This window comes from Lampetra fluviatilis, chromosome 4 (genome assembly GCF_964198595.1).
Source record: "Lampetra fluviatilis chromosome 4, kcLamFluv1.1, whole genome shotgun sequence".
Lineage (NCBI taxonomy): Eukaryota > Metazoa > Chordata > Hyperoartia > Petromyzontiformes > Petromyzontidae > Lampetra > Lampetra fluviatilis.
Window position 1 is genome coordinate 20,420,581 of NC_136278.1, and position 27,723 is coordinate 20,448,303.

A 27,723-nucleotide genomic window follows, 5' to 3' on the forward strand; every position below is an offset into this window, starting at 1 on the left:
GCGCGGTCCCAGCAGTACGATACGCTACGCGGAATGATAGTAAAACGTGGCGGCGTACCCTCAGTGAATTGTACCGCTGCGTGCGGACGTCATCTCACCAAAAATTATTGTTGCCGTCATAGTTATAGGGAAATTGTTTTCGCTTAACGCGGCACTTTTAAGGAATGCACTTACGGCGCTGAACGAGGACTTGCTGTAAACCCAAAGTATGCTTAGGCTTACAGTGGAGCAGCAGCTGCACTGGAATCCATTGCACTTAGGCTGCACCGTCTATGATAGTACCTCTGATTAGCACGCTTAGCTACGTACGGTGCGAAAGATGTTCGACATACATATGAAGACAAATAATCCCCATATAGCCTTAAGACTGTTGGGCCAAGTTTTCAATCGAAATGCATTATCCCACAAAGAAGCCCTACCACAACTTCACCCTTCACTTTTAATTGTCAATTATTTTTTTGGAGAGCACAGGTCAAATAAAGCACATTACAGTTGAAGAAAAAGGCAAAAAAGGTTGAAATTGGAGTCGGCTCTGTTGAGACAATGATGTCTCAGAATTTGTGTAGCTGTAGGAGAGATGGACCCATTGTGGAAAGGTTAATAAGTGATGGCTCACATACCCGTGTAACTTGAATCATATTTACAAAGTTGAGAATACGCTCTGGGAAATTATAAAACATTTCTTGCAAAACGTATTTCTTTACATTTTAAAGCCAACATTTTTTTGGGGCAAACTGCTCACAAATAACTGGAGCATTTAAATTGGGCCAATGCCTCTTTTTCATCTTCTGATCAATATACACCAACTGTGAGTTAACTAAGTGACAGATAAATAAATGGCCTACCAAGATCCAGTGAGTAAATGATAAACATCCACCCTTTCATAAAAATAAAAAAAATTCTCTAGTTAATTTAATGACTGTTTTTTAGTTGCCATGCCATGGACAGGTAACAATACATTCCTGCGGAGGGAGCTGGTAGGAACTTTGGCTTGCTCGGTCAATGGCCAGGGTCAACGGCGGCGTGGTGTATTCCGCAAATATGCCCGACTGTGAGGACGGGCACAAGCCGGCGTGAGTAGGTTACACGTTGAGTTTTATAAGGGCACCACGGGGTGAGCAGACCCTCCCCACCCAGCCCCATCCCTCCCACCCAGCCCACCCTCACCAACCAGCCCCTCCCCACCCAGCCCCTCCCAACCCAGCCCCTCCCAACCCAGCCCCTCCCTGCACGACGGACGGACACAATAATCCCCTGTGGGCTGGTGTAACCAGGAGGTTCCTACCAGTATAAACAAAAGCAATCATCTCATTTCGCCAAGCAGTTACACCAGTAAAAATTTGCTGTTTTTTATCTTGCAGTCTTTATTTTGTTTGGTTTGCCTAAATGGAGCACACTGGCATAATCAGAATGAAGATTTGTCACTTTTAATGTGGATGATACAATAGTCATAGCTCAAAGCAGAGCACTGTCTGTTGATCAAAAATTAATGCTCATTAAAAAATTAAGGAAGGTCAAATGGAGGTTCTGAGGTGAACTGGGGGACAGGTCACGCAGAGAGGTTAGGATGCAAGAGGGGACTGCGTGGACCCCATGTCTTTCAGACTGCGCGCCAATGCCTCCCTCAGCTCGGCTTCCTCCTCGGCGTCTACTGCACTCACACGGCACGCATACACACAGCAGTCACACACGTGGACACACAACACACTGTCCTTTAGCCCACGAGCCCAGACCAGAAATTTCACTTATCGGTACCACAAGGCAGCATAGCTTTTTAGTGGCTCCAATTTCTTTATGTGGCCAATAACAGTGAATTGTGAGAACCCTTTGAAATGTTCGGGTGTTCAGATAATTAACGTCTCAACATACTGTACAACAGCAGAGGGGCTCTCACATCAAAGGGGACCTCGAAGAGGTTTAATTACCCATTGAGGGGACTACAGGGCAGGGAAAGGAGACGATGGTTTGGAAAGAAGTGTGCATTAAAACATTACATAGTGAAGACAGTCCTGGGCAGAGGAGCGGACCAGGGTCTTTAGCCTGGACGTATGAATAGAGGTCTTCATCAGCTGCAAATGATAGTTTGTGTCATAAACCCTTAGAAAGTTGTTACACTTCCTCTTTTGAGCAGGCCTTTCAGTTTACAGAAAAGGACGGTTTGGACATAAGGTTACTGGCACACAACACGCACCGGCATACAGACACACACGCACATGCCTACACACACAAACCTGCATACATGCCGTTACAAACAAAGATCCCCCATATAGGCATTTACAGACTGTTAGGGCAAGTGCTGTTAGCGAGCACCTATTAAGCAAGGCAGGCACGGTTCACAAAGGGGTGGGTTGCCAGCACCACACCTGACCGCCTTTGTCTCCCCAGTGCCAATGGTTACACAACACCGGAGGCCGAGTCGATCTAGGGGAGTCCCACGACCACTTCAAAAAATCATCACTTACAATGACCGTGAGCGGGAATCGAACTGGGGGTCGCCGGTTTTGTAGCGCATCACACAAACTGCTGCGTCACCGCTCCCCACAGACAGACACATGCGCACCCACGCAACCGCACGCAAAGATTCCGCACACACACACGGTAGCCGTACCATTGTCAGAGTCTGAGATGCTGTTGATGAGGGCGCAGAGCAGCTTGGCGTCCGTGTTGTGGGGGTCGAGAATGTGTGACGGGCGTCCCGTGCGAGCAAACTGCTCCTTGACCTCCATGAAGCCCTTGTCCCCCGACAGCACGGACAGGGGGATGTGCTTGGGCAGCTGCGCGTCCATGCGCCCAGCCTACGCGCGAGCAGTACGAGGCAAACGCAGACCATCAAAACACAGGTTCTGGCGCCGAAACGGTTGTGTAGCTAATTAATCATCGTCGCCGCCGCCGTCGTCTGCGACGTTGTCCCTACTCTCGTCGTCTCTGTGATCGTCACCGACGATGTTGTTTATCAACATCCTTGTTGTCGTCGTCGCCAATGTTGCCTTCAGCACCTTCTTCATCATTAACGTCATCGTAATGACTGTTGTCGTCAATGCCATCGTCTGGGTGTACACCCAACACCGGAGTGGAAGAAAGGCAGGCGCATCTTACAGATGACTAGTCGATGGTCAGAGGGCAGATCAGCTCCACGGTAGGTCCTGGTGTCAAGGACATTGGCTCGCATCCGCTGGTCCGTCACTATGTAGTCCAGCAGATGTTCTTACTTGGACCCGGCATGCATCCATGATGTTGTGTGGATGCGCCAATGCCGGAACAGAGTGTTGGTAATAACAAGCCCATGGGCTGCACAAAAATCTAGCAGCCGCCTACTGTTGTTATTGAGCTGATCTGGCCCATGCCTTCCAATCACTCCAGACCAGGTGCCAGCATCATGACCAACTCGGGCATTGAAGTCACCCAACAAGATGACTATCCCAAGGGGCCACTTTAGCCAGCACCTGTGACAAGTCATAGAAAGCATCTGACTCATCGGCCTTGCCTGCATCCCTCCATGGATGTTCGTCTTTGGTGGGGGCATAAGTAACCACGACCACCACTCCTCGCCTGTGGTTGATGGGAAGGCGAGCCCAAAGTAGCCTGGGGCTTACAGCCTCCCACACTTCACCGCCACGCTCCCACGCCCCCTTCATTATATTGTTCAGAAGAAGAGCCACACCCTGTTGTTTGGCAGTCTCCTGCCCCGAGTAGAGGACTGTCCACCCCTCATGGTGGCAGGAGCCAGATCCGGTCCACCGGACCTCCTGAATGCCAGAGATCCAGGCGGTACCAATCCAGCTCCCGACAGGAGTGGCAGCCTCTCCTCCGCAGTGAGCGTTCGAACATTCCACGTGGCCATCCGAAGTGGCTTTTCATTGATTCTGGAGGAGCCCCGAGAGATTCAATCTCCTGGCTCTGCCAAATGGGGTTTGGCCAGCAGACGTGATAGACGCCTGTCTGCCCGGGGCCTCCGGCACAAGCTTATTAGTTAGATATTTCAGTCGTGGTTTAGTGGTAATTTATTGAAGGTGGAGGGGTTACCAGCCCCTCGCACCCATCCAGAGCCCCTATTTAGCCGCCCTGAGGGGAAAGGCCAATCTGAATTGGCCCTCCCCTCACGGCACTGCCCACGACAGCGTTGCCCGTCCGGCACCATGAGGTTAGGGGGTTATTTTGCACAGACACAAAAAATATATACATATATACACCAACACACAACAATTTATAAGTGACTGAATGACAGACCAGACTATGCATCAGTGTTAATGACTGAATGACGCACCAGGCTAACTGTGTACGTTTGTAGGGGTGGGGGGGGGTGTAGCGTTTAGCGCGCTGCGATATGAAACCAGCCATCCGAGTTCGATTCCCGCTCACGGCCATCACCAGTGACAATTATTAGAACCAGTCTTGGGCATCCCCTAGGTCAATACAGTCTCAAATGAGTACTTGGTGCGATGTGGAAAAAACTTTGCCACTCGGGAGACAAAGGCGGCCGGGCGTGGTGCTGGCCACCCACTCCCTGGTGTGCCGTTCTGGCCTTCATAGGTGCTCACTACCAGCACTTTCCCCCAAGAGTCTGTTAAGTCTACACGAAGGGAGGGGGGGATCTTAGTCTTTAAAGTCTTTTGAAACTCACGTGCAGGCAGATGGCGAAGTCGGCGGCGTCCTTGCGCCCACTGCACTGCGGGTGTAGGAAGAAGCAGCCCTGCTGCTGCAGCTGACGGTATGCGGCACAATCCCTGGGTGGCTGCCACTTGTTGCTTCCGCCTTGGTTCGGCAACGCCACCCGGGGGACGAACGCAAGCACAGCGTGAAGAGGTGCAGCCACGCGACTGTCCGTTCACACCGCTGCTGGTGGAAGGGCTTCCACACACGGACTTCCACGCTAGCCAGACATCTTGGAAGTGGTTCAGATACCCACACTTTACCCCACCAGACGCGACCTGCCGATCGGTTAACTGTGCTGCACCCAATTTTTGGTGCTGTGTGGCAGAGGCCGAGAGATTTAAGCAACCTCTGTATGTATGTTGAACTTCTTCCGCACCATACGTAGACAACTGTGCTAATCGGAGGTGCGGGGGAAAGGACAAAAAACTAAACACAAAAATCAGTTCTAAAGAAATTAGTTTTTAAACTAGATGATTTAAAAATACATATCTGCAGTGGCTTCCTAATATCAGAAGAGCGTTCCAGAAGCCGCAGTAGCGCATCTAATAAGCGCGCGATGGGGTGACTGTCTTTGTTCAATGGCCAGCAAAAAAGGTGCTGCTGCGAGGATGACCGGAGTTAGATTGATGGTTTATACTTCATCGTTTAAACTGTCACGCAAGGAGATCAAACATGCAGCATGTGGATCACAAGAGTAACTGAAGGTACTTCATACTGAACAGTGAGCCAGAGCCTGGAATTGATGGCAAAAGCCAGCAGGGTTGCCTTCACATCCAACCTGCCATCGAGAAGTAGAATCCGAAAAGTTTATTTAGACCAGTACCAGAATGCCCGATTCACAATGGAGTGTTTATTTAATTGAAACAGCGATGATAAGAGGTTACACAGGAGTTAAAAACACATTCGGCAAAGCGCCAATCAACATTGTCCATCGCTAGCTTACGATGAAATTGGTTGTCATTTAATTTCCTCATGGGTAGAGGGAGGGGTAAGGATGACAACCATGGCTCATGGCCACTACTCTTACTCGCCCCTTTGCTTACTCCTCACCTTTGAAGCCCCATATGAAGATGCCAGTCTGCAGTTGTGCAGGAAGTTTCTGAAAGAAGTTGGGCCAGTTGTCCAGGTCAATGAGGAGAACGTGTGACATGGTGCTCAGGTAGTCGGCGTCCGGGAGCTCCAGATTGCTTGAGTCGGGGCCTGGTTGTTCAAAAATCCACCCCCCCCCCACCCACGCAGATATGTAAAGCACAAAGCACACTCCACACACACCAAGCACGTACATCATTGTGTCTTGCTCGAGCGATCAAGTCACATTTTCAAGAGGCCTGAAGGTGGCGACATGTTAACAACCTCGCCTAGTATACAGGAGGTCCTGCGTTCTATCCTAAATATAACGCCTGTATATTTGGAGTTTGCATGTATTCCCTGTGGTCGCGTGGATTTTTCTCTGGGTTCTCTGGGCATTCCCTCCACGTTTAGAATTGACATAACATGTTTAGAGTATCTGGCTGCTTTACATGTCCACACGATAAGCCACTTCCATAGAGCTATCATTTGTGGCCAGGTCACTTCTAAAAGAGCTACATAGCTCAGTGGGACTTACCTGCTAAAATAAAAGTTTAGTTTTTAGGTTAGTAAAAAAAAACACGACTTGCCAGACTAATAGGGTGGAGCCCTCGTTCCCAGATCTGAAAGGTCTGGCGCGTGTGTTAGTGTACAGACCAAAATAAGAGAGTACTTGTGGTGTGTTTTTTTTATAGTACTGCAGTCGTTTCGACGGTACACGGCTCCCCTCACTCCCCCTACCATACATCACCCACTGTCGCCCTCCCCTCTCGCTCCCTCCCCGTCACCCTCTACCGCTAATGTATTTCCGCAAATAATCTTCACACACAATGCAACTACATAAAAGTGCAATAGCATGCTCGAGCGCGTTCCGTCATGCATTACATTATGTAAAATATTCCAAACGTAGTGTGATAAATATTCTGAATAAATATACATATTATTTTTTTTATTAGCGGACCTGGTCTAGCTAAGTGCAAATCTGGCTCACTGTGGATTTTACTGTACTTTAACATCTAATTTGCATTATAATAATTCCTAAATAATATACTCTTTGGCAAACATGCACTCCTGGTGGAAGGCCTCCCTTCATGGTGTGGATCACGGCGGTTCTTTGACCGTGAGCCGGTTGGTGAAGTGAATGAAGGGTTGCGACGGGACAGGTTTACATTTCAATTGCCACTGGTCTCTCAGCAGTAGCGAAGAACAGAGCTCACCAGGATTCATTGTGTAACAAGCTAATAACCACCACGCCACCTCCCAAATCATCAGTATGTATACACTATGTCTTTGGTGTCTCTCAGTTCAGAGTAACGGAGAATCTCATAGAACAGAAGCAATTAAAGCAAAATGCCAGCACTCACTGCTTTCCGGAGATGGAGACGCTGTGAACTCAAATGGCATGGGCTTGGGCTCCAAGTCCAACTGAACTTTCATGTAGGCCGCTAAGAAGGGGTAACCACCTCCACCACTCCTCCCAACCCCATTGTTACTGCTGCTCCCACCGCCGCTGACCCTGTTCCCGCAGCGCTGGCACGTGCTTTTGCCTGGCAACAGCTGCGTTCGACACTCTGGACACAAAACCAGGTAGTACGGGCCCTTTTTGGATAGATTAGACTGCTTGTGACTTTTCAGGTGGTCATGAATAGCCTCCAGTAGATAGCTTGCCTTCTTGCAAAAGCAGCACTTGTAAATTGGCCCGCGATTGTCAGCAACCTTGTGCTTCTTCCTGGGCGGTTTCAGAGTCTTCTGCTGCTCAACACTGTCCCTGGGCCTCGCGGCCACGGTGTTATCCTTCTGCGGGGAAGCCCCGCTCGTGCCGGCCGCCTCCGAGCCCTGCGCGCCACCAGCCGCTGCACCGAGCGCCGGCTCTGTCGCGGGACATTCTGGCGCCGCTGCCGCCGTCGCTTCCGTCGCCGGAGTCTCGTCGTCGTCACCGCCGTGGCGCTCGAAGTAGAAGGAGTGGCCTGGGTGGTAGTTCAGCAGGTGGCCCGCAATGCCGTTGCGTCCACTGGGCACCTCAATGCGGCACGAGCAGCACCAGGGCTCGTAGTCGGATAAGTGCGCACCGCCGTGCGTGCGGCTCATGTGCAGCCTCGCAATGCTTTCGGCTTGGAAGACCGTACGGCACACGAGGCAGCGGAAGCGCACGCTGTTGGTTGCCACGAGGTGCTCGAAGGCATCGTCCTCCGTGGCCAGGACGCTGCCGCACTCACACACCCACTGCGGGGCCTCCGTCGCCCTGCCGCCGCCTGCAGCCTTGCTGCTGCTGCCACCGATGATGTTTCCGACACCGCTGCCATTGTCGTCGTTGTTGTTGCTGCTGCAAGCGGGATGTGGAAATGCACCTGTCGATTGCGCAATATACACACACGCGCACACACCAAGCGACGGTAACGCAGCATTTAAAAGGTAATATTTAGAAAAAACTGTTCTAAATAAAATACTCAGTCAAGATCAGTAAAAATGTATTTGTGTTTAACCCATGAAGACTCCAAATGAGCTTCGGGACTATTTCGGGATGGTTCTGCTCAGGAAACCTAGCCAATACCTTTGAGTATTTTTTTTGTAACTGGGAGATCAGAACAGGTGCACAGTAAATCGAAGGACGGCGTCATTATTCACTGCCACCCACTGGCACGGTCAGTGCAGGGGTGAATATCTCATACTCCTCGCTTCGCGCGTTTTCGCTATAACACTGTTCTTTTATTTGGGAAGACTTTCTGAACAACGCGCCTGTTAGAACTCGGTTCCTGAGCGGTGAACAACAAACTACTTTCTGGAGCTGCGCAGCCGAGTGGTACGATACAGTACGCGGAACGATACAGTACGCTGTGTACCCTCATCTCAGTTCTTTGTCCCGCCATGGCACGACTCCAGGCTGGTTTGAGCGCAAATGTTGCTTTTACTTAACACACCTTTCAGGAACGCATCTACCGTGTTAAACGAGGAAATACTGTATACACAGCTATCTGTATGTGGTACCTCACAAATTATAGCGTCCTGAGAACAATTGTTTAAGGGCGTGTTATAAATTATGATTAATCATTACAAATTGGTATCTGCTTCAATGTCGTCTGTTGAGAGGAGACCTGCATAGCTGCTGATTTAAACACCATTACAAATCGTCGTCATGACCTCACCAGGTCAGTATGATGGATACGAAATGAAATGACCAATCGTACCGGCTAAATTGCTCGACTAAAGGGAATGTCACCACAGCCCTTATCACAACTCTACGGCCATCACCCAGGACTGGCTATAAAACCTGAAAGCACGGCCTAGCCCTCGTATGCTTGGCGGGTGGTGAGATGTTAACTACCTCGCCTGGTATGCAGGCAGGAGGTCGTGGGTTCTATCCTGACCCTTATACTTGTATATTCGGAGTCTCCATGCTCTCCCTGTGCTGTGGATTTTTCTCCGGGTCCACCGGTTTTTCTCTCCACATTTAGAATCAACAACACGCGATTAGAGTATTCGGCTGCTATATATTTCCACACAATAAGCCACTTCGTTGAGCTATCATTTGTGATAGTCAGGTCACTTCTGAAAATAAGACCTACGCAGCTCAGTGGGCCTTACCAGGTAAAATAAAAAAAATAGTTTCTAGCTTTTTTGTTTAGTTTAGCCCTGGCTGGCCGACCTCTCAAACCGCATTACTTGCCGGTGTCGGTGGATGACGTGCTGGGCTGTGGACTGTGTGAGCCAGCCTTCTTTCCCTCATGGTTTTTGCCGATGCTGCTGCTGGTTTTGCCGTCGTTGACAGCGGCGCTGTTTACGCCCGAGCGGAAGTAGCAGAAGGCGATGAGGGCGACCTGCATGTTGTTGATGCGCCACACCAGGTGGCCCGTGGCCGCCTCGTGATTGGCGCAGTCGTCCTCCGTGAGCAGCGCAAGGCCAGCGCACAGCAGGCAGCGCCCGGCTGCCCAGAACACCTTGGCCACGTCGCTCACCGGTTGCTTGGCCAGTGCCAGTGGCCACCCGCCCTGGCACTGCAACCTGCCACAAGTCCCCCCCCACCACCACCGCGGGCAAACAAAAGACTTTAAAGACAAAGATCCCACCCCCCATAGCCTTCACATAAGAGCTATTCAGACAGAGGTAAAAAGCGCGCGATGCAGTCACCGTCTTTGTTCGATCGCTAGCCAAAAGCATTGTTGCGCTACACGGCGGTGTTAACGGTCCCGGTGGCGACGACGTGTTCTTGGTGCGGGCCTGCCGGGTGCAGCCAAGACTACCGCAATGCTCCGTTATCAATGGAGAGAAAGCGACCCCCGAGCCCCATGCTCGGTCACCTGAAATGTTCCGTGACGTGACTGTTGCTGCACAGTCCCTGCCCGCAGGAGACGCACGTCACCGTAAATTCCACCTCCCGGCACAGGGACACCAGCATGTTCTTCGCGTAGTCTGGGAACAGGATGGGGCACGGCTCCTTTTGCTTCTCTGCCAATCACAGACAAAGCGTTCAGCAGGTGGAGGGGGTTAGAGGTATCGATGAGTGTGGCTTAACCACAGCGAGCAGGTACGTACGTTGAACTTCTTTTGCACCGCACGAAGCCAACCGTGCTAATCGGAGGCGCGGGGGAAGGACAACAAACTAAACACAAAAATCAGTTCTAAAGAAATTAGTTTCCAATCAGGATTTAAAAGTGCATGGCTCCAATAGCTTCCAAAAATAAAAAAATTGCTCTCCACCGATATCAGCATCAGGTACGAGCGAGCTCATTGGGTGCGCTTACCAATGGGGTAGGTGCTCCGGAAGTGGCCCTGCTGCTGCATGTGCTGCAGGCACTGGTCGTGCAGCGTGAAGAGCAGGAAACAGTCGGGGCAGGCGAAGTGGCGGGAGGACAGCGGGGACGCACCAGGCTTGTGGGGGGGGCAGATGCTCAAGCTTGAGTCATCTTTCAGCTGAGGAGATCATTCGTAATTGGGGAAAATTCAGCACGGCTGCACTATGGGAATATATACGGTATTAGTAATTTGTTACGAGTCGAATTGCCGAACCGAATGGTCCAATTTTGGCATACACGTGGAACGATGCCGCACGCCACGACCAAAACACCAACTTAAGTCTGGTGGCGGCACGCATGGTGAGCGTCAGTGCAGACATGTCGCTTTGGACTTTACCTTGTTTATGCACTCTGTGCAAGCCAACTCCCTCAGAAATGTCTACACCTACATCAAGAAGTAAATCCCTAAGTCTGCGAGACAAATCCAAAGTTTTGGATAAAATTGATTCAGGTGTGTCAATGCCAATGTGTGAAGGGTTTGGGGCAGGAGGCACTGGAGAGTACCGTTGTACATAATTCGGAATATTGGGTAATTCGGCAAGGCAAGAGATCCGCATGTGTCGATTTAACAAGGGTTTACTATGTTTATTTATACTGCAGGAATACAATGAGCTAAAACGCGATTTTTCACAGATGCCCAGTAGTGACTGATCAGAATGTTAGAACAATCAATACGAGAACAAGATAGGAGTGCAATGTATAGAAAAAGTAAACAAATCATACTCTTTGATTCACGTAGGTAGAAAAAAATAATAGATCACAACGTTTCGATCGCCACACAAGCAATCGTCTTCAGGTGGGACAACCACAGCAAGAAAAAACTGAAGAAGCAGTGTGTGATGTCCTCTTCTCCCCCCCCCACCCCAATGCGTCAACTTACTACTATAGGATCGGTCGATACTACTGTAGTGAGTTCAACTGAGTCGCAGACGTACTCTTTGGCGGCAACACATTTAATGACACCAACACAAAGGGGTAACTGCCCCTTCACCAGATAACCTATGGTGGTGAACCACCAAGCTAACTACACTAAATACACTGGGAGTAGCTACAACGGGCAGGACCGCAGCTTGGGTCTAGGTCCACGGTTTGGTGACTATTCTCGGACGTCGAACGTAGATCTTCAAGATAACAACAGCAACACTGAACCCCGGTCCCTCTGGGAACCCGGCTAATATCCTTCACTGGTCGTGGCTGGCCCCGCCCTTGGCCACGACCACCTTCTCGAATCCTCAAGCAGGATCTCGCCCCGACACGTGACCACCCCTAGCCCCCACTTGGGGCCCCTGTGTAGACTTTACCAGTCAAGTGTCCTCCGGGGTCAACCAGAGTGCCACGGCCTATAGTAACCCCATTCCCTGGCCGATACTCTCACACCCCATCCTGTAGGGGTCGGCACTGCACGCCAAGCGTAGTGCCACTCAGTGCTATGACTCAGCGCTCACCGAGCCCCTCTAGGGCCGGTACTACACCCCCATATACGGGATGTCCGCGATGTGAGTCCATCGCACGCCAAGCCTCTCTAGAGCCGGCATTACACCTTAATGTCAGCGATGTCACTACACCACTGTAGAGATTGTATTTACTGCTATCGTAGAGCGGGCGGTGGGGGTGGGGGGGTGGTGTAGCAGCCCAGGACCAGGCTGCCAAGGTGCCACCTCAGCCAGCTGGGCAATCTAGGCGAGGCCGGGGGCTCTGCATGGGACTCGTCATCACCACGGCACTGATAAGTAGTTAACTGCTATAGAGTCGAAAGATACTATTATAAAGTCGGTATATACGACTATAGAGTCGGTAGATACAACTGTAGAGTCGGTAAATACTACTGTAAAGTCGGGCGATACTACTGCAGACTCGGTAGATGCTACTGTAGAGTCATTAGTTACTACTATAGTCGGTAGATACAGCAATAATCAGCAGAAACTGCTAGAGTCTGCAGATACTGCTATAGAGTCAGCAGATACTGCTATAGTCAGCAGATACTATTGTAAAGTTATTAGTTATTACTATCGTCAATTGATACTACTAGAGCCAATAGATACGACTATAGGTTCAGTAAATACTACTATAGTCATTAGACACTACTGTAGAATCAGTATTTACTACTATAGAGTTGGTTGATACGACTATAGAGCCGGCAGATACTACTATTGAGTCAGCAGATACTACTGCAGTCCGTAGATAACACTACGGTCAGCAAATACTGCTAGTCATTAGATAATACTATATAGTCAGTAGATACTACTATAACTTAAGGCTTTCGTGACTGCAGGAATTCATACTCTTTGGGTCTTTCGGTAAAGTCACATAGATAGAATTTTTTTTTAAATCACGACGTTTCGATCGCAACACAAACAATCGTCTTCAGGTGAAAAAATATCGCAGGCGAACTGCTAAGGCAGGAGAAATATAGCGAGAGAACTACTGCAGCAAGAGGTTATATAGGTTTGAGATGGGTACAACCCAAGGGTAAGTGGACGAGGCTAGAGATAGAATTTACAAGTAATGTACCTCGGCCATTGGATTGTTAGAGATTAGCATGTCAATCTGTTAATGTAACTCCACGACTACGGTGCTGAAGAAGCCATTGTATTGCTAGAGATTAGAGATTGGCATGTCAATGTGAGATGCCTCCCGCAGCAGCGGCTGTGTTAATGAGACACATTCAGCCTATTAAACAACGAGAGCCACCGCCACATCGAGGAAAAGGGAAGCAGCGGCTATGTTAGCGAGACATTTAGCCTGTTAATGTAAAGACATTTAACAAGGTAACGTAACTCAGAGAGTCGTAAATAACCGTTAACATCGGCAGGTAGGATGGAAGCATCACAGCCAGTTATGATTTTACTTGGTTAATAACATCCTTCTAAAGATTGCTCAGTTTGTACCCATCTTTTTCAGTTGAAATTGTGTCTGTGTTTATATATCTGGATGCTTCATGAACAAATCTTTGTTGATAACCAGTGGGTTTGCAGAGTACCCTCGCTCTTGGAGAAATCGATTCCGTGTGAGCCCACCGCATTAAAACAATGATCAGCCACGGCTGAGGTAAATGTTCAACCGTGTTTCAGATCTGCCTTATGTCCAAAAACACGGTCCGAGACATATCGCTTAGTTTCTCCAATGTAAATACTGCCGCAGGCACAGCTTAGTTTGTAGATGCCAGGATATTGCATGTCAGGGATCACATCCCTCACAGATGGGATCAAATCACGAATTTTGTGTCCTGTGTTAAATCGAACCTGGATCTTGTGTTTGCTCATGATTTTGGAAATACTTTTGGTGACCCCTGCTATGTATGGCAAGGTAATGGTTTTGATTGGGTCCTCAGATGGTTCTTTCTCAATGGTTGGGGTGATTTATGTACGGATTGTGTAGTCTGAATATCCATTCATCTTGAGGGCTTGGTGTACGTGTTCCAGTTCACTGGCTAGGTGGTGTTGGTCGGAAATACGAGCTCTATTGTGTAGAGTTTTGACGAGGGAATTATTCTGGGATGAATGGTGGTGGGAATCAGGTTTTAGATAGGCATCCGTATGGGTGGCTTTCCTGTAGACAGTGTCCCATTGAGCCATCTGGTCTCTTTTCGATTAAAACATCCAAGAATGGTAGCATGCCATCATTTTCCACCTCCATGGTGAATTTGATGGCTGGGTGTATGGAATTGATGTGGTTAGGGAATTGGTTCAGAGCTGGTTGGCCATATGGCCAGATGACGAATGTGTCATCTATGTACCTCTTCCACAAGGACGGACGTAGAGTAGATGCCTGGATGGCATCCGTCTCAAATTTTTCCTTGAAAACATTGGCTACAACTGGAGATAAGGGAGAACACATTGGGGTACCTTCGACTTGTTTGTAGAATTTTCCATTCCAGGTGAAGTAAGTGTTGGTGAGGCAGTGTTTAACCAGGGCCGGTACATCAGCATTCAGTCCTTGTTGGACCAAATCTTCAATTACAATGGTGTCAGGCACAAGAACTTTGGTAAACAAAGATACTACATCGAAACTAACGAGCAAATCACCTGGAGATAGTCAGATGTCCTTAATTAATGATACCAAGTGAGCTGAGGTAAGTACAGCTGAGGTGGTCTTACCAGTGAATAGTTGTAAGGTCTCAGACAGAAATCGGGCCAGTTTGTAGGTGGGTGAGTCAATGGTGGAAACGATAGGCCCAAGTGGTGTGCCTTCTTTATGGATTTTTGGCAAGCCATATAATCTGGGTGGTCTAGCAGCAGAGGGTTTTGAGGAAAACCACTTGGTTGGTTCGATTAAAGATGTCGAATCAGTGATGATATCGTTGGTTTTCGTAACCAGGCGGTTGGTGGGATCTCTATTGATTTTGGTATAGCTACCATCATTAAGTCCGTCCTGAATTTTGTTCTTGTACGTGGTTTTGTCCATGATGAGTGGCATTTCCCTTGTCGGCTGAGAGGATTACTACGTCATCTCTCTTTTTAAATTGAGAAAGCTCAAAGCGCTCATCCTTACTGATGTTGCTAATGGGATTGCAGCGATTTCCAATCTTTCCACATCTGCTGACATGTGTCCCAAACCCTTAAGGGCTACGTCGACCTGTCCAATGATATCAACTGGGATGTGTTAAGGGGTGACTGCGAAATTCAACCTTTTAGCTAGAACCGATTTTAGGCTGTCGGATATTGGACTGTTACTGTGATTGATAACAATCTTGTCAACGTCTAACTTTTTAATGTGTGGATCTGGCATTCTTCTTGGAAAGGAGGTTGAACTTGTGAATCAGGTTATCTTTGCATTTAGCTGACATTGAGGTGGCTGAAGAGGCTGTCGCGTTGTCTACATGTTCCTAATCAGATGCAGACATTTTTTATGTCAATGTTAAGTGTGATTTCAAGAGAGTCTTGTCTAAATTGTCTAGTTCAAATCGGAGCAATCTTATTCTCTCTGAGATCAGGGCTAGGCCGGCCCTGAACAAGATCCGTTTAGCATTAGGAGAAGTGACAGCAACAGACGTCAGCGTGAAGGCGATCGGTATTACCTGGCTGTGATGTTTCCATCCTACCTTCCAATGTTAGCAGTTATTTTCGACTCTGATTTTACATTAACAGGTTCAAACTAACAAAGCCGCTGTTTACATTGACATGCTAATCTCTCTCACTTTAACATTACTAGCCCCGCCCACTTCATTTATGACCCTTGGGCTACACCCATATCAAACCTTTAAAACAGCCTGCTTCAGCAGCTTTTCCCCCTCTTTTTTCACCTGATGACGATGCTTGTGTTGCGATCGAAATGTCGCGATATTTTTATTATTTTTGATTCACTTTATTTAAATTTGTATTATTATAATTTTATTTTTTATCTATGTGACTTTACTGAAAGACCCAAAGAATATGAGTTACTACTATAGTCAGTGGATACTATTGTAATGACAGTGTGGAGCGATAGCTGGAGAGTATAGTTTTCCCCGGGATGTTGCATATGTAGGCCTTTTTCCAAAAAAATATTAAGAATCAATCTGCCAATTTTTTTTTTCATAATCGATCGGGGTGAGCATGGGATATGAAAGAGTGAGGCACACCCCACCCCTCACACCCAGCTGCCTTGCCACATTAAATCAACTGGAGGAGGTCATAAAGAGCCTTAAATAATAAACTCCAGGGTAAAGAGAGGTTAACGACGATCTGGAAAATCTCCAGATTGTCAAAGGACCATATGACATGACCTCTACGGACGTTTTGGACGTTTCGCAAACATCTCCAGACACAGACACAGTGCAGGGGCAAACGGATATTACCACTGGCGTTTTCTTTAACGGTAAAAGTTCGAAGCTTGGCTATAAGAATAAGTCGACATTATAGACTGCAGTCTATATTAGTGGCTTTAATTATTACTTAATTTATTTCACCCTTATTCACCTCATATTGTTTCTTATTGTATATTTCTATCTACGTGATTTTACCAAGAGAACCAAGAAATATGAATTCCGGCAGTCAAGAAAGCTTAAGTGAAAACTTAGTTACATCTCCAACCTCAGGATATCAAAATATAACTCGAGAATAAAAAGCACGGATCCCTGGATACAGACAGGGAGGAAAGGTTAACAAAACCATTGAAATACCGGAGGTAACAACTAATGGCACTATACAAATCCTGGTTAAACATAAACCAAATAATAATCATGAGGTATTAGAGTAGATACAAAAAGTGGCTGGCTGCAGGGTGACGTAAGGTTAAAAAATACATGGCTCTGAAAGGGTTAAAGGCAATGGCCTGGCTGAAAAGCCGGTTGGCAGCAACTGCAGCGGCAACGATCCAGCTTCACCAAAGACGTGCCCAATGCTCGTGCCCGACCCCCGTGCGCGAAAGCGACGCTCTCACCTTCTCCAGCAGGTGCACCTCGTAATCGACCATGGAGTAGAACATCCGTTGGCACGGGCCACACACGTACTTCACAATCGGTACTCCCTTCAGCATCACGCAGGGATCGCAGGGTGAGTGGTCGAACCTGCAGAGAAACCCGGCCGATTCATGTCAGCCGAGGCCAAGGCCACCGGTCAGTACCCTTACAAAGCTGACAATCACAAGGGGCCTCGGAATACTACCAGCCGGGTTGCCTTCACATGTTTCAACTACAACATTCCTCAGCCGACTGCTATGAAATATATCGTACTTGTAAAGTTTTTTTTGGCAAGGTTGATAAAAAAAAGTTTAAATGTTGTTGTTGTTATTAATAAAGGTAATGCTGCATTCTAGTACAATTAGCAGTGCACATGCAAGGATGTGGATATAAATTCACGTGCTGCATGTGCATTCAGTTTGCATGCACCCAATTCTTTGTACAGTCGATCCCGCTAACAAAATGCAGGCTCCCATGATAGACTGCCTTTCCAGATTCCCATTCAAGTGAAGAGTGGGACAGCATCCCATTCAAGTGAGGATTTTTACATTGGAATCGCCAATAGAACTGCGATTCCTACAGGTATGTGTGCGTACTTTGTTTAGTGTTTGGCTCATGATAAAGGTTTTTTGGGTTAGATCGCATAAGTATAAATGTGTCATTAACCCGCCACCACCCGACACAACCAATTAGTAAGGTTTGTCACGTAAACAAAACGTGCCAATTAGTTACTTTAGCCCACCGGTGTGTTGGAGAATAAATCCACAACATTTACAATTTGAGTACGACGTTTCAATGGTAATTACATTCGGCATCATTGGGCGATTTTGCCAGAATTGTGTTTGGCTGCTATAAATTTCCACATGATAAGCCACACCATAGAGCTATCATTTGTGGCCAGGTTGCTTCTAAAAAAAGAGCTGTATTAGCCCAGTGGGTCTTACCAGGTAAAATAAAAAGTTTAGTTTAGACATCGCCCATGATAGAATTATAATAGAATGTTGGGATATGAATATAATTCCCGCAAAAATAACTTAAGTTAATTCATACCATGAGTAAAGTAAGGAACGGGCATGGCTCGTCATCTACTCCCTGCGCAGACTCACCTCTTCATGTGGCCCAGCAGCAGAGGGCGGTTGTCGAAGGTGCGCAGGCAGTTTTTGATGGGGCAGTTTAGGGCCTCGGTGAACGAAGAAAAAGTTGGGCAGCCTGGCGCCTGCTGGCGCCTGCTTGCGTGCAGGTTGCCTGGCCGCAGGGCTGGGTAAGGTCGCACACACAAAGGGGGATTTAACCAGCTACAGTCTAGATTAGAGATTTCCAGTACACTCACTCCGATTACGAACCAGGCTAGTCTACATAAGCATTTTTGGTTTTTATTCACTTTGTTTTTATTATTCTTTTTCTATCTACGTGACTTTACCGAAAGAACCAAAGAACATAGAGTGAAGTAAGTTGAACGTCTTAGCAAATACCAGTGAATGCACAAATATACCATATACCTACTATAATCACCCAGGAATGTCTGTCTTTAACGCTCGTGACATCATATCCACATCGACCAGCTCCCCTCATTAATATTCATGAGCAGGTGACGTCCTCCAAATGGACACCCCCCCCATTCATAATAATTAGCGGCTGACGTCACTCCATATGGAAGGCCGAGGTGCCTCCTGCCCCCTCCTCAGCGTCAACTTACAAACCTCACTACAAAGGCAGAACCCTCACGTCACACAATCCCCGTAACGCTATTGAGACATCAAAGTAAAAAGGACGTCATGATGAACAAGGGATTATAACCTTAAAATGAAATAGGTCTGTGTCACCATGCCCTTACACATTGCACACGCATTAATGCAATGAATATCACGTCGCGGTCTGCTTTTCGCTTGCAAGCTTCAGATTTACTGCAAAACACCCGTTCTTAGACGGGCAAAAGGCTAGTTAAGTTAGATTTTCAGAAAATGGATACAAATTTCCAGCGACAATTGGGTTTATTTAGCCAATGCGATGGACACCTCTTTAGAAGGACATATGAATGGTACACCAGCCAGTGTGGATAAGAAGAAATTTAAGGGACCTCATAGGTTGTCCTGGGATATAACCTTTCAGAAGTTGTTCTCTAATACGAGTGGCGGCTTCCTGCAAGTATTTGGAATGGAAATATCCTTCACTTCAAGCAAAATTACATCATAAAGCCATTGCAAAATAACTAGGAATAAGACAAAATGCTATCGCCTATTCAGGCCCTCCAGCTAGTTAAACGACCCATGCGACGACTGACCGGGCTTCTTGGCGTAGTACTCAACGCATTTCTTTGCCGCCTGCATGTCGGGGTTCTGTGGGCACAGCCCCAGCATGTAGGTGCCGTGTGCCTGCAGTGAGTCCCTCTGCACCTGCAAGCGCAGCGCGGCACGCGCCTCAATCAGCGCCGCACCATCGCCGTCCGCAACCCCCCCCCCCCCGCAACCTTTGCGCAAGCTCCCACAGGGCAGCCACGGGAACTCGCGCGCACAGCTCCCTCCTTTTGACCACTTTCAGACTCGTGTGTGCAACAGCAGGGACTTCAGCTCTCCGGGCTGGACAGTGACACGCAGTGAATGTTGACGCAGCACAGCAGATGTTGACGCAGCCTAGCTGATGTTGGAAAAGAGGAAACCCTTAATATTCGTGAGGGGGGGGGGGTGGGGGAGATACATTCTCCAAAAACGGCACGAACATTAAATCTGCGAATATTAACAATTAAAGCTTAGGAGGAAAATAGGGTTGGCATAAACATATTACGTTTCAATATATGGCCTGGATGAATAAATAAAGATAATTATTGGGTTATTTAACTTACTGTTCATAATTATTAAAGTTAACATTTTTAAAAGTACACATCAGTGAATAAATAAATATTACACACTACGTACAGTAGACTCTTGGTTGTCTACGCTAATGATGGCGAGGACGGCCACTGATAATAATAAATCGCGGATAATCCAAAATGTGTCATTTTCCACAGATCTCTATGCCAAAAACCACCAATATACGTATAAATTATGCAGAAGTTGTTTTTATCAAACTCCGCCCAATCAAACTCCACCCACTGTTTTAAAGATATGCAACTACTGTACTGTTGAGGTGACCACATGGATTTCAGATTAACCGGAGCACATATTTGTTTGATTTAAGCACGTCACTTGTAATGAACATTTCCAAGAATAACAATGTATAACTGTTTTTAGATGATTAATTTGGGCTTAGGGACAAATCTATGAGATATTAAATTATGGCAAAATCTCAGGTGCGCGATTAATCCGCAAATCGGATAAACAGCTCGCGGATAATCGAGTCTACCGTAATTACAAACAATTGTAAAGGAAAGCACTCGCGTGTAATCCGTGTGGCAGTCAAAGATAGACCGAAATGGAGCGCCGCATGGGCAGCGCTCACGCTCTCACCATCCACGCCGCTCCCACGCCTCCGACTAGCACGGTTGGCTACGTACGGTGCCAAAGAAGTTCTCTATACGTACACACGCCATGCTCCTCCCTGTCGGGTAGTGGGGAGCTACGGCCACGAATATTTAAAATACAACCCCGCAAATTTAAAGACACGCTCCAATAAATGAATTGCAAAACCGCGGTTATAAAACCCGCAAACATTAAGGGTTTACTGTTTCCAGTTGTCATATCTGAGATTAAGCATGGAATTTCTATCTCGCTGTATTTGATAGAATTCACAGTAGAGCAATAAGGTTGATTGATGATCCAGCACTCACTAATTCACTCCAGTAACTCACTCACCAAAAGTCAGTCACCTCCCTATCGCTCTTCTATCACTACGAACATGTTTGCTGTTCATTCCTCTAAACCTCACTCATCAATTCCTCCACCCATATTGCAGACTCAGTCAAACAAAATTACTATTCCGTCCCCTCCACGCTGCGTTCAACTGCAGCTCCCAACATTTCTCTTTCCGCTTCTTCCCTCGCACGGCTCGACTTTGGGAATTCCCTCCCATTGTCTCTTTTCCCAAGCGCTTATAACCTTGCTCAATTAAAAAAAACGTGTTAACTCGTATCTAATATAACTCTGATAGTGTTGTATTGTTGCTGGTCCAGGTGCCATTTTAGGCCTTTAGGCCTGTGCTCAAGCAACCGTGTAAAAAAGAACGATTCTCAAACACAAGCATTGCCTCTTCCTTTCTCGTAATAGCCAGCGGGCATCGCCTTTTTCCAGAATCATCCCCCCACCCTGGCCGTAAAATGATGTACGTTGAACTTCTTTCGCACCGTACGTAGTCAACCGTGCTAATCGGAGGTGCGGGGGAAGGACAACAAACAAGGGGAGGTGACGTGGGCACTTACGCGCAACAGCTCGTTGTGCGCACGCCGACTCTCCTTGTCCTCCTCCACGTTGCGGGCGAGACGCTCCAGTGTGCTCTGCACACGCGCTTTGACACGGTCCACGTGATCCTCGGCGGCAGGCGTCTTCCCCTGTGAACAACAGCGCAAAAGAGGAGTCTCGAGACCTCCTCAAGGTCGTCGGCTTCACGCGGACAGGATGGCTCCCATGCCGCCTCTGAAAGTTGTTGAACACATGCAACCCTATCAGATCGAGGAAAGTAAGCAGAACTGAGCCTGGGTAATACTCTGAATGCGGGGCCAGCATGGGCTTGATACAGTATGGGGATGCAAGGTGGTCCAGGAGATGGCGGTGCCGAGCGTTACCCCTCGTATGCGTGGCTTTGTTTGGGTACTCTGGTTTCCTACCACATGCAAAACACTGCTTACAGAGGACTTGATCGAACATCCCAATGCAAAACCCTTATGAAAGATTCTTTAGATTCAGAAAGGCTTTCCCCTCGATAATTATTACGACGGACAAGTCACTTGACAATGATGATTGCAACAAGCATTCCTTTACCGTTCACCACATGCTAAGCGTTAAGAACAGAAAACGAGCTATTGTGCACAATCCATAACAGTGAGACAAGCAATCCTTTCACATGAACTGGTTCACACAAAGTCAGGAAAGTCGCCAAATATAATTTCGACGAGTGTGGACAGCGTGAAAACCGGCGGTGACTGCAAACTATTGTGTATCTTGCCTCATCGTTGGGATTGTTCAAGTTGCTCTCTTCGTCCGAAAGCTCAATGAAGGCAACCACTGGCCTTTGCAGCCCCGCCTGCAAAGGGGCACAGCCGCTTCCCATGAGTTTTTGTACAGCAATACTTTTTCCATTGAATGGAGTGTCAGATTATATGGAGTGCTCTTACCAATAACATCTGGTAATCCAGCAGCATATGTTAACAAGCCTGACAAGACCAACAAGGTCAAAACCGGTTCAGAGTTTCATTGCTTTGCTTAAACAAACATTGCTTGATCATTTTGGTCAAGAAAGCCATTAGGCCGATGGATATACAAATATTTATTTATGGAGCCACAGAACAGAGTTCGGCTTATATATGCAGTTTCCTGTGTGAGCGATGAAGATGTACTCAAGCATTGATGGCCGATCACTGCAGTTTCTCTATGATGGTACACAGAGCAAGTGCATCGCTTTTATGATTAAAATAAAATCTTACACTCATAATACACTAATCATTTGTGCTGATCAAGTGAAACTACAAAAAAGAGAAACGATGCAAAGATGGTCTAAAACAAGACAAGAAATGCATTAAATCACCGAGTTGGGGAATGGTTACAATCCCTAGTACCGAATGCAGGTAAGCAGAATGTCATATAAGCGATCAGAAAGTTGAACCTACGGATGTTCAGGTACGGTTTTCCAGTTAAGACAAACCGACTAAACCAGCTATGCGGTTCAATCGGCTTAGATTAGTTATAAAAGGTTCGGTTCCAGGTTAACCGTTGGCAAAAAAAACAGTTTTAAATCGGTTCAAATGTGCATTTGCTCAAAATTTATAAAACAAAGACCTCCCATGTAGCTTGCATTGCAGGATACAATGTATGCTACACAGGTATTCATTTTGCAAAATTTGGTATAATTTTAGCTGATATATTTTGTTGTGTTCGAGTCACATGTCTCTCTGCAAAGAGGCAGATGCCAAGAGACAAACGGAGATGCAGTAACAAATGGGGCAAAGAGACAATTGGAGATGCAAAGAGAGCATGATGCAGAGATGTAGAGACAGAGGCTGAGACAAACTGAGACGCAAAGAAACAGAGATAGAAAGAGGCAAATGGTGGTATTGGTCAACATGGAAAATAAATGAAGCGTTCATTATTTCATATTTTCTCTATATATTGGTAAAATTTTCACGGATTAGTTGTACCCTTTTCGGCATTATCATGAAAGTAGGAATGAAATGTTATTTTATAAATGTTCTGAAATGTATTTTCATGTTTACTGCTTGTGTTTGCATGAATGCAACTACTAAAGTACAGGATTGATCAAATATGCTTTAATTACTACTTTAATGACAATGTTTTAGAACCCAGCGACCCGAGTTCAATTCACGCTCACAACCAATATTAGCGACGAATATCTGAACTGTTCTTAGGCCTCCTCCCCATGGTCGACTCAGTCTAAAATGAGTACTTGGTGCAGTGTGTAAACATCAGCATTGCGAAGAACAAAGGTGGTGGTCAGTCGTGGTGCTGGCCACCCATCCTCTCGTGTGCCTTGTTGACCTTAATAGGTGCTCGCTAACGGCACTTGCTCCAAGAGTGCTGTTTAAGTCTTATACGGGGGATCTTTGTGTTAGCTGAAACTATGCATATTGTCACCATTGGATTCTGAGTGAGTGTGACCGTCTTACTGCCTGGTCTTGTGTTGACCGTTGAGTAGTGTACTTCTGAGTACAAGATGTCTCACCGAGTGACTCAAGTACCACAGCTAATGTGGCCTTCAGCATCATTGGTTAAAACTGCAAAGTTGGCTTTGAAACCGTATCCATTTTAACTTTTACACCCTGGCTACAAAAAGCAATATTTTAAGGGATTATCAATGCTGGGCAACACATTTTATATTGATTTGGTTTTCCGTTCGACTCTCTGGAAGAGAAGCACTTTTGTTGACAGGCTGGAGTGCATGGAAGCGTGCGGTACCTACAGACACAAAGACCACATCATCAGAGTCTTCTAAGTTATTGCCATTGACGGGCTGCTCAATGTCCGAGCTCTTCTGTTGCTCCATGTCTGTGCTGCGTGGAGCAGAGTGCAAGTTGAAGGTTAATTTGTTGAACCAGGTGAAAACTGAAGAGACCAGTGAAGTCGCATTTACAAGAGCGACTTGGGTTATCAACATGACAAAAAGCAACAGATTTAAGTTTTACGATGAAGCAAATAGAAATCGGTGCTAACACAACCTCGTAAGAGGAGAAATCGAAAATGTTGCAGAAATGTAAACCGACAACGAATATATATTTTGAAAGGTGGCTTGGCCAAATTACCTTTAAATACATTTCTATTACAAAGGAGTTAGAGAAATACAGATTTATAGTGATTGTTGCACGATGTAAACAGACACGACGAACACATGCCACGTTATACAAATACAATTGACGTTATCACAGAGCACAGGGCATGAGACGGAGAGTCTAGGGACCCATCCATAACTCATCAACCAAATGGCAAGTCTAAATGTATATTTCACATTCGTTTCTTAAATCACAAGGGCATTGTGGTGGCAAGGGTCGTTAGATCACACAAGACACGTGAAACTCCCAAACATGCCAAGTACACGAGGCTGCCCAGAGATTGCAGTATCTTACAACAAATTAGTGAAGTGAACCATCATGGGACCTCCTATGCCAGTACCAAAATATTAGAATAGGTTTTCCCCTTTTTTCTGGCAACAGGTGTTAAGATGTTAAAACACCAAACTGAAACCTTTTACAAGGAATCATGTGTGCATTAACCACAATACTTGTGGTCAGAATGCAAACAAAAAACATACTCTGATAGTATATGCATTGCCTTTGAAACTGATTGGTCCACACCAGAGACAGCTTTCTTTCGAGCCTAGTCCCAAAAAGCGTACAGCCTCAAACACATGCAACTTATACACATACACCGGATGAAGAGGGGTAACAAGGGCGTGTGTGCACCGTACAGACACTCACTGGTGCTCGCTAGCAGTTCGCAAGTGTTGGAGGCGTGAAGGAGCTAACTGTTAAAACGGAATGGTTTCTCCACGTCCGTATGTGATGTGTGTGCCTCAAAGTGCACCTAGCCTGGCACAAGCATCGTGGTGACGTCACCTCCGCTGAGTTGCGAATGTCGGCTGTTGTTGTGAGTAGTCTGTGGAGTATTTGTGAGTTGTTTGTGGTGTATTGGCGAGTTGTCTGTGTGCGTGTCTGTGTTCTACAACGTGGGGCGTGTGAACGTAATGGCGGAGGTCCCAAACACTCGCAGGATCTTGCAAAACATTTTCTGAAACTAAACGATGTTTTTTTTTACCAGGTAAGGCCCACTGAGCTACATAGGTATTTTTCAGACGCGACCTAGCCACAAATGATAGCCCAGTGAAGTGGCTTATCGTGTGGACATTTATAGCAGCCAAATCCTCTACACGCATTCTAAATATGGAGAGAAAAACCCGGAGGACCCGGAGAAAAATACACACGACCACGGGGAGACGTGCAAACTTCAAATATACAGCAGGCGTCAGGGTCGGACCCACGACTTCCTGTATACCTGGCGAGGGCGATAACATTTCGCACAATTACGCGACCCCCCATGCGTAAATCCCATGGAAAATTGTACTTTTATAATTATCATTTCGTACGGCCGATATAGATGCAGAGCAACAACTGCGATTTCACGTTGAGGTGGCCTAAGCCAGGTCAACCGCGTCTTGGAGTGGCGGAGTGTATCGTTGCTTGTGACGGCGAATCTTCACATGGGCCACGAATATTGACCCCACGCGATTTCACAAAACTGCGTGAAGCAGTTCGGTTACTCGAGGCCCCCAGGGCGACTGTTAAAAAGTGAGGCCTGCGTGCACTTGTGTTGTTGGTCGCACTAAAAGCAGCGGTGGTCGTTATCGGCAGCAAGCAACATCATTTAGCGTACAACAAACACATTCCTGCGGAAGGAGCTGGTAGGAACGTTGGGTTGCTCGGTCAATGGTCAGGGTCAACGGCGGCGTGGTGTATTCCGCAAATATGCCCGACTGTGAGGGCGGGCACAAGCCGGCGTGAGTAGGTTAAACGTTGAGTTTTATAAGGGCACCACGGGGTGACCAGCCCCTCCCCACCCAGCCGCTTCCCACCCATCCCCTCCCTTCCCCACCCAGCCCCTCCCTACAGGCAAGCAGTGTGTGTGTGTGTGCAAGCGGTGTGTGTGTAGCAAGCGGCGTGTGTGTGCTCGTGTTGATTTTTTTTTTAAAGCGACGGCCTCACGATTATCGCAATTTTAGTTTTACCCCTCTTAACAACTGCGACCACTAACAACGACAAGAAAGCGGCGAGGAGAGCATTGCCAATGGGGTCAATGACCGGACACCCCTGAGGTACCGTGGTTGGTAGTTGTTGTTGGTGGTGGTTGTTGTTGGTTGTTGATGGTTGTTGTTGGGGGTTGTTGTTGGTGGTTGTTGTTGTTAGGGGTTGTGTTGGTGGTTGTTGTTGTTGGGGGTTGTTGGTGTTGGGGGTTGTTGGTGGTGGTTGTTGTTGGTTGTTGATGGTAGTTGTTGATGGTTGTTACCGTGCAGCCGCGTGCCGCCCGCGGGCGTCGAGACGTTGAACTGGCGGCTGCGTTGAGGCCTCCCGCCACTCGCCTGTACGGTGGCCGCGCGGTTTTTTTAAATAAATAAAAAACCGCGCGAATTCGCGTTTTTATTGCGGCAACGTTTCGCGACCCGTAGGCCTTGCTCTGTGCAAGCGGCGTGGTGGTGTGCTGAGTGGTGGTGTACGGTGGGGTGGTGTGTTCTGTAGTGTTTACTGTGGCGTGGTGGTGTATGGTGGGGTTGTTTGATGTGTTCTGTGGTGTGTTTACTGTGGTGTATGGTGGGGTTGTGTGATAAGTTCTGTGGTGTGTTTACTGTGGTGTATGGTGGGGTTGTGTTATGTGTTCTTTTACTGTATCGTGTTGTACCGTAGCCCTACCTAACCCACTTGTGCAGTACAATGTAAATTACTATCGCATTTATTAGCGACTGGAAGAATGCGATGAGCTATTAAGCTCTATTTTTCTTACACAGATCTCCAGTAAGGGGACATGCCAAAACGTTACAACAAGCAATACAAAAAACACGCATAGGAGTGCAAAGTATAGGAAAGGTAAACTAATCGCTTGCAAAAATATATACAAATAAAACTGAACTTTTTTTTTTATCAGCTAACAATCGTTGAGCGTACAGAGATGCACGTACCGGAGACAATTGTCCGCTTGTCATGTTCTTTTGTTTTCTACAAAACGAATTGTGAGAATTGATATACTGTTACTATTATTATTATTTTGCAAGAGAAATAACCGAGGGAACAGACCGCTTACCGGGGGCACACAAACGCACGTGTGGCCCCTACGGAGATTCAGGAAGTGAATCAAAGCCTCTGAATCGTTGCATGGAGGGCCTCACAAGAGGATTGGTCAGATGAGATGAGATATTCAAAGTTGATTGGCGGGGCGGGGGGGGAGATTCAAACGTTAAAGGCGGGAGACGAGGGCTGATTGCGTTGGATGGGCAGCAGGACGAGCATTGGCTGAAGGGAGTGGGGTGAGCGAAGGTTCGGGGAATATAAGCTTCAAATCTAGAATATAAGCTTCAAATCTAGAATATAAATGAGTTCTAGATTTGAAGCTTTCGTGACTGCAAGGATTCATACTCTTAGGTTTTTTCGGTAAAGTCACGTAGGTAAAAAATAAAATTAATAAAAGTAAT

The 27,723-nt window shown here is 47.0% G+C and overlaps 1 protein-coding gene across 5 annotated transcripts; it reads right to left on the minus strand.

The window, feature by feature from the left end:
- Positions 1-1,220: 1,220 nt before the first annotated feature.
- On the minus strand, positions 1,221-26,626 carry ZNF451 (zinc finger protein 451). Of its 5 annotated transcripts, none has more exons than XM_078855749.1 (16): positions 26,547-26,626; positions 23,953-24,038; positions 21,985-22,062; positions 21,242-21,370; positions 19,172-19,283; positions 17,997-18,147; positions 16,872-16,998; positions 10,461-10,629; positions 10,017-10,164; positions 9,386-9,720; positions 7,086-8,069; positions 5,704-5,853; positions 4,622-4,752; positions 2,609-2,795; positions 1,995-2,069; positions 1,221-1,651 (listed from the first exon to the last, which is right to left on the minus strand). In XM_078855749.1, the coding sequence occupies exons 2-16, from the start codon at positions 24,034-24,036 to the stop codon at positions 1,563-1,565; spliced, it is 2,949 nt and encodes a 982-aa protein (XP_078711875.1). In that variant the 5' UTR covers positions 24,037-24,038; positions 26,547-26,626; the 3' UTR covers positions 1,221-1,562. The 5 variants fall into 5 exon arrangements, with proteins under 5 accessions (XP_078711875.1, XP_078711873.1, XP_078711874.1 ...); XM_078855747.1 differs by having other exon boundaries at positions 23,953-24,043; XM_078855748.1 differs by having other exon boundaries at positions 23,953-24,043; positions 26,360-26,626.
- Between the last annotated feature and the right edge of the window lie 1,097 nt (positions 26,627-27,723).

Coding starts and splice junctions, on each gene's coding strand:
- ZNF451 (XM_078855749.1), bottom strand. CDS start 24,036: ATGGAGCAACAGAAGAGCTCGGACATTGAGCAGCCCGTCAATGGCAAT. Junction 22,063..23,952: donor ATGATGTGGTCTTTGTGTCT/GTAGGTACCGCA, acceptor GCCCCTTTGCAG/GCGGGGCTGCAAAGGCCAGT. Junction 2,796..4,621: donor ACTTCGCCATCTGCCTGCAC/GTGAGTTTCAAA, acceptor GCTCGCGCGTAG/GCTGGGCGCATGGACGCGCA.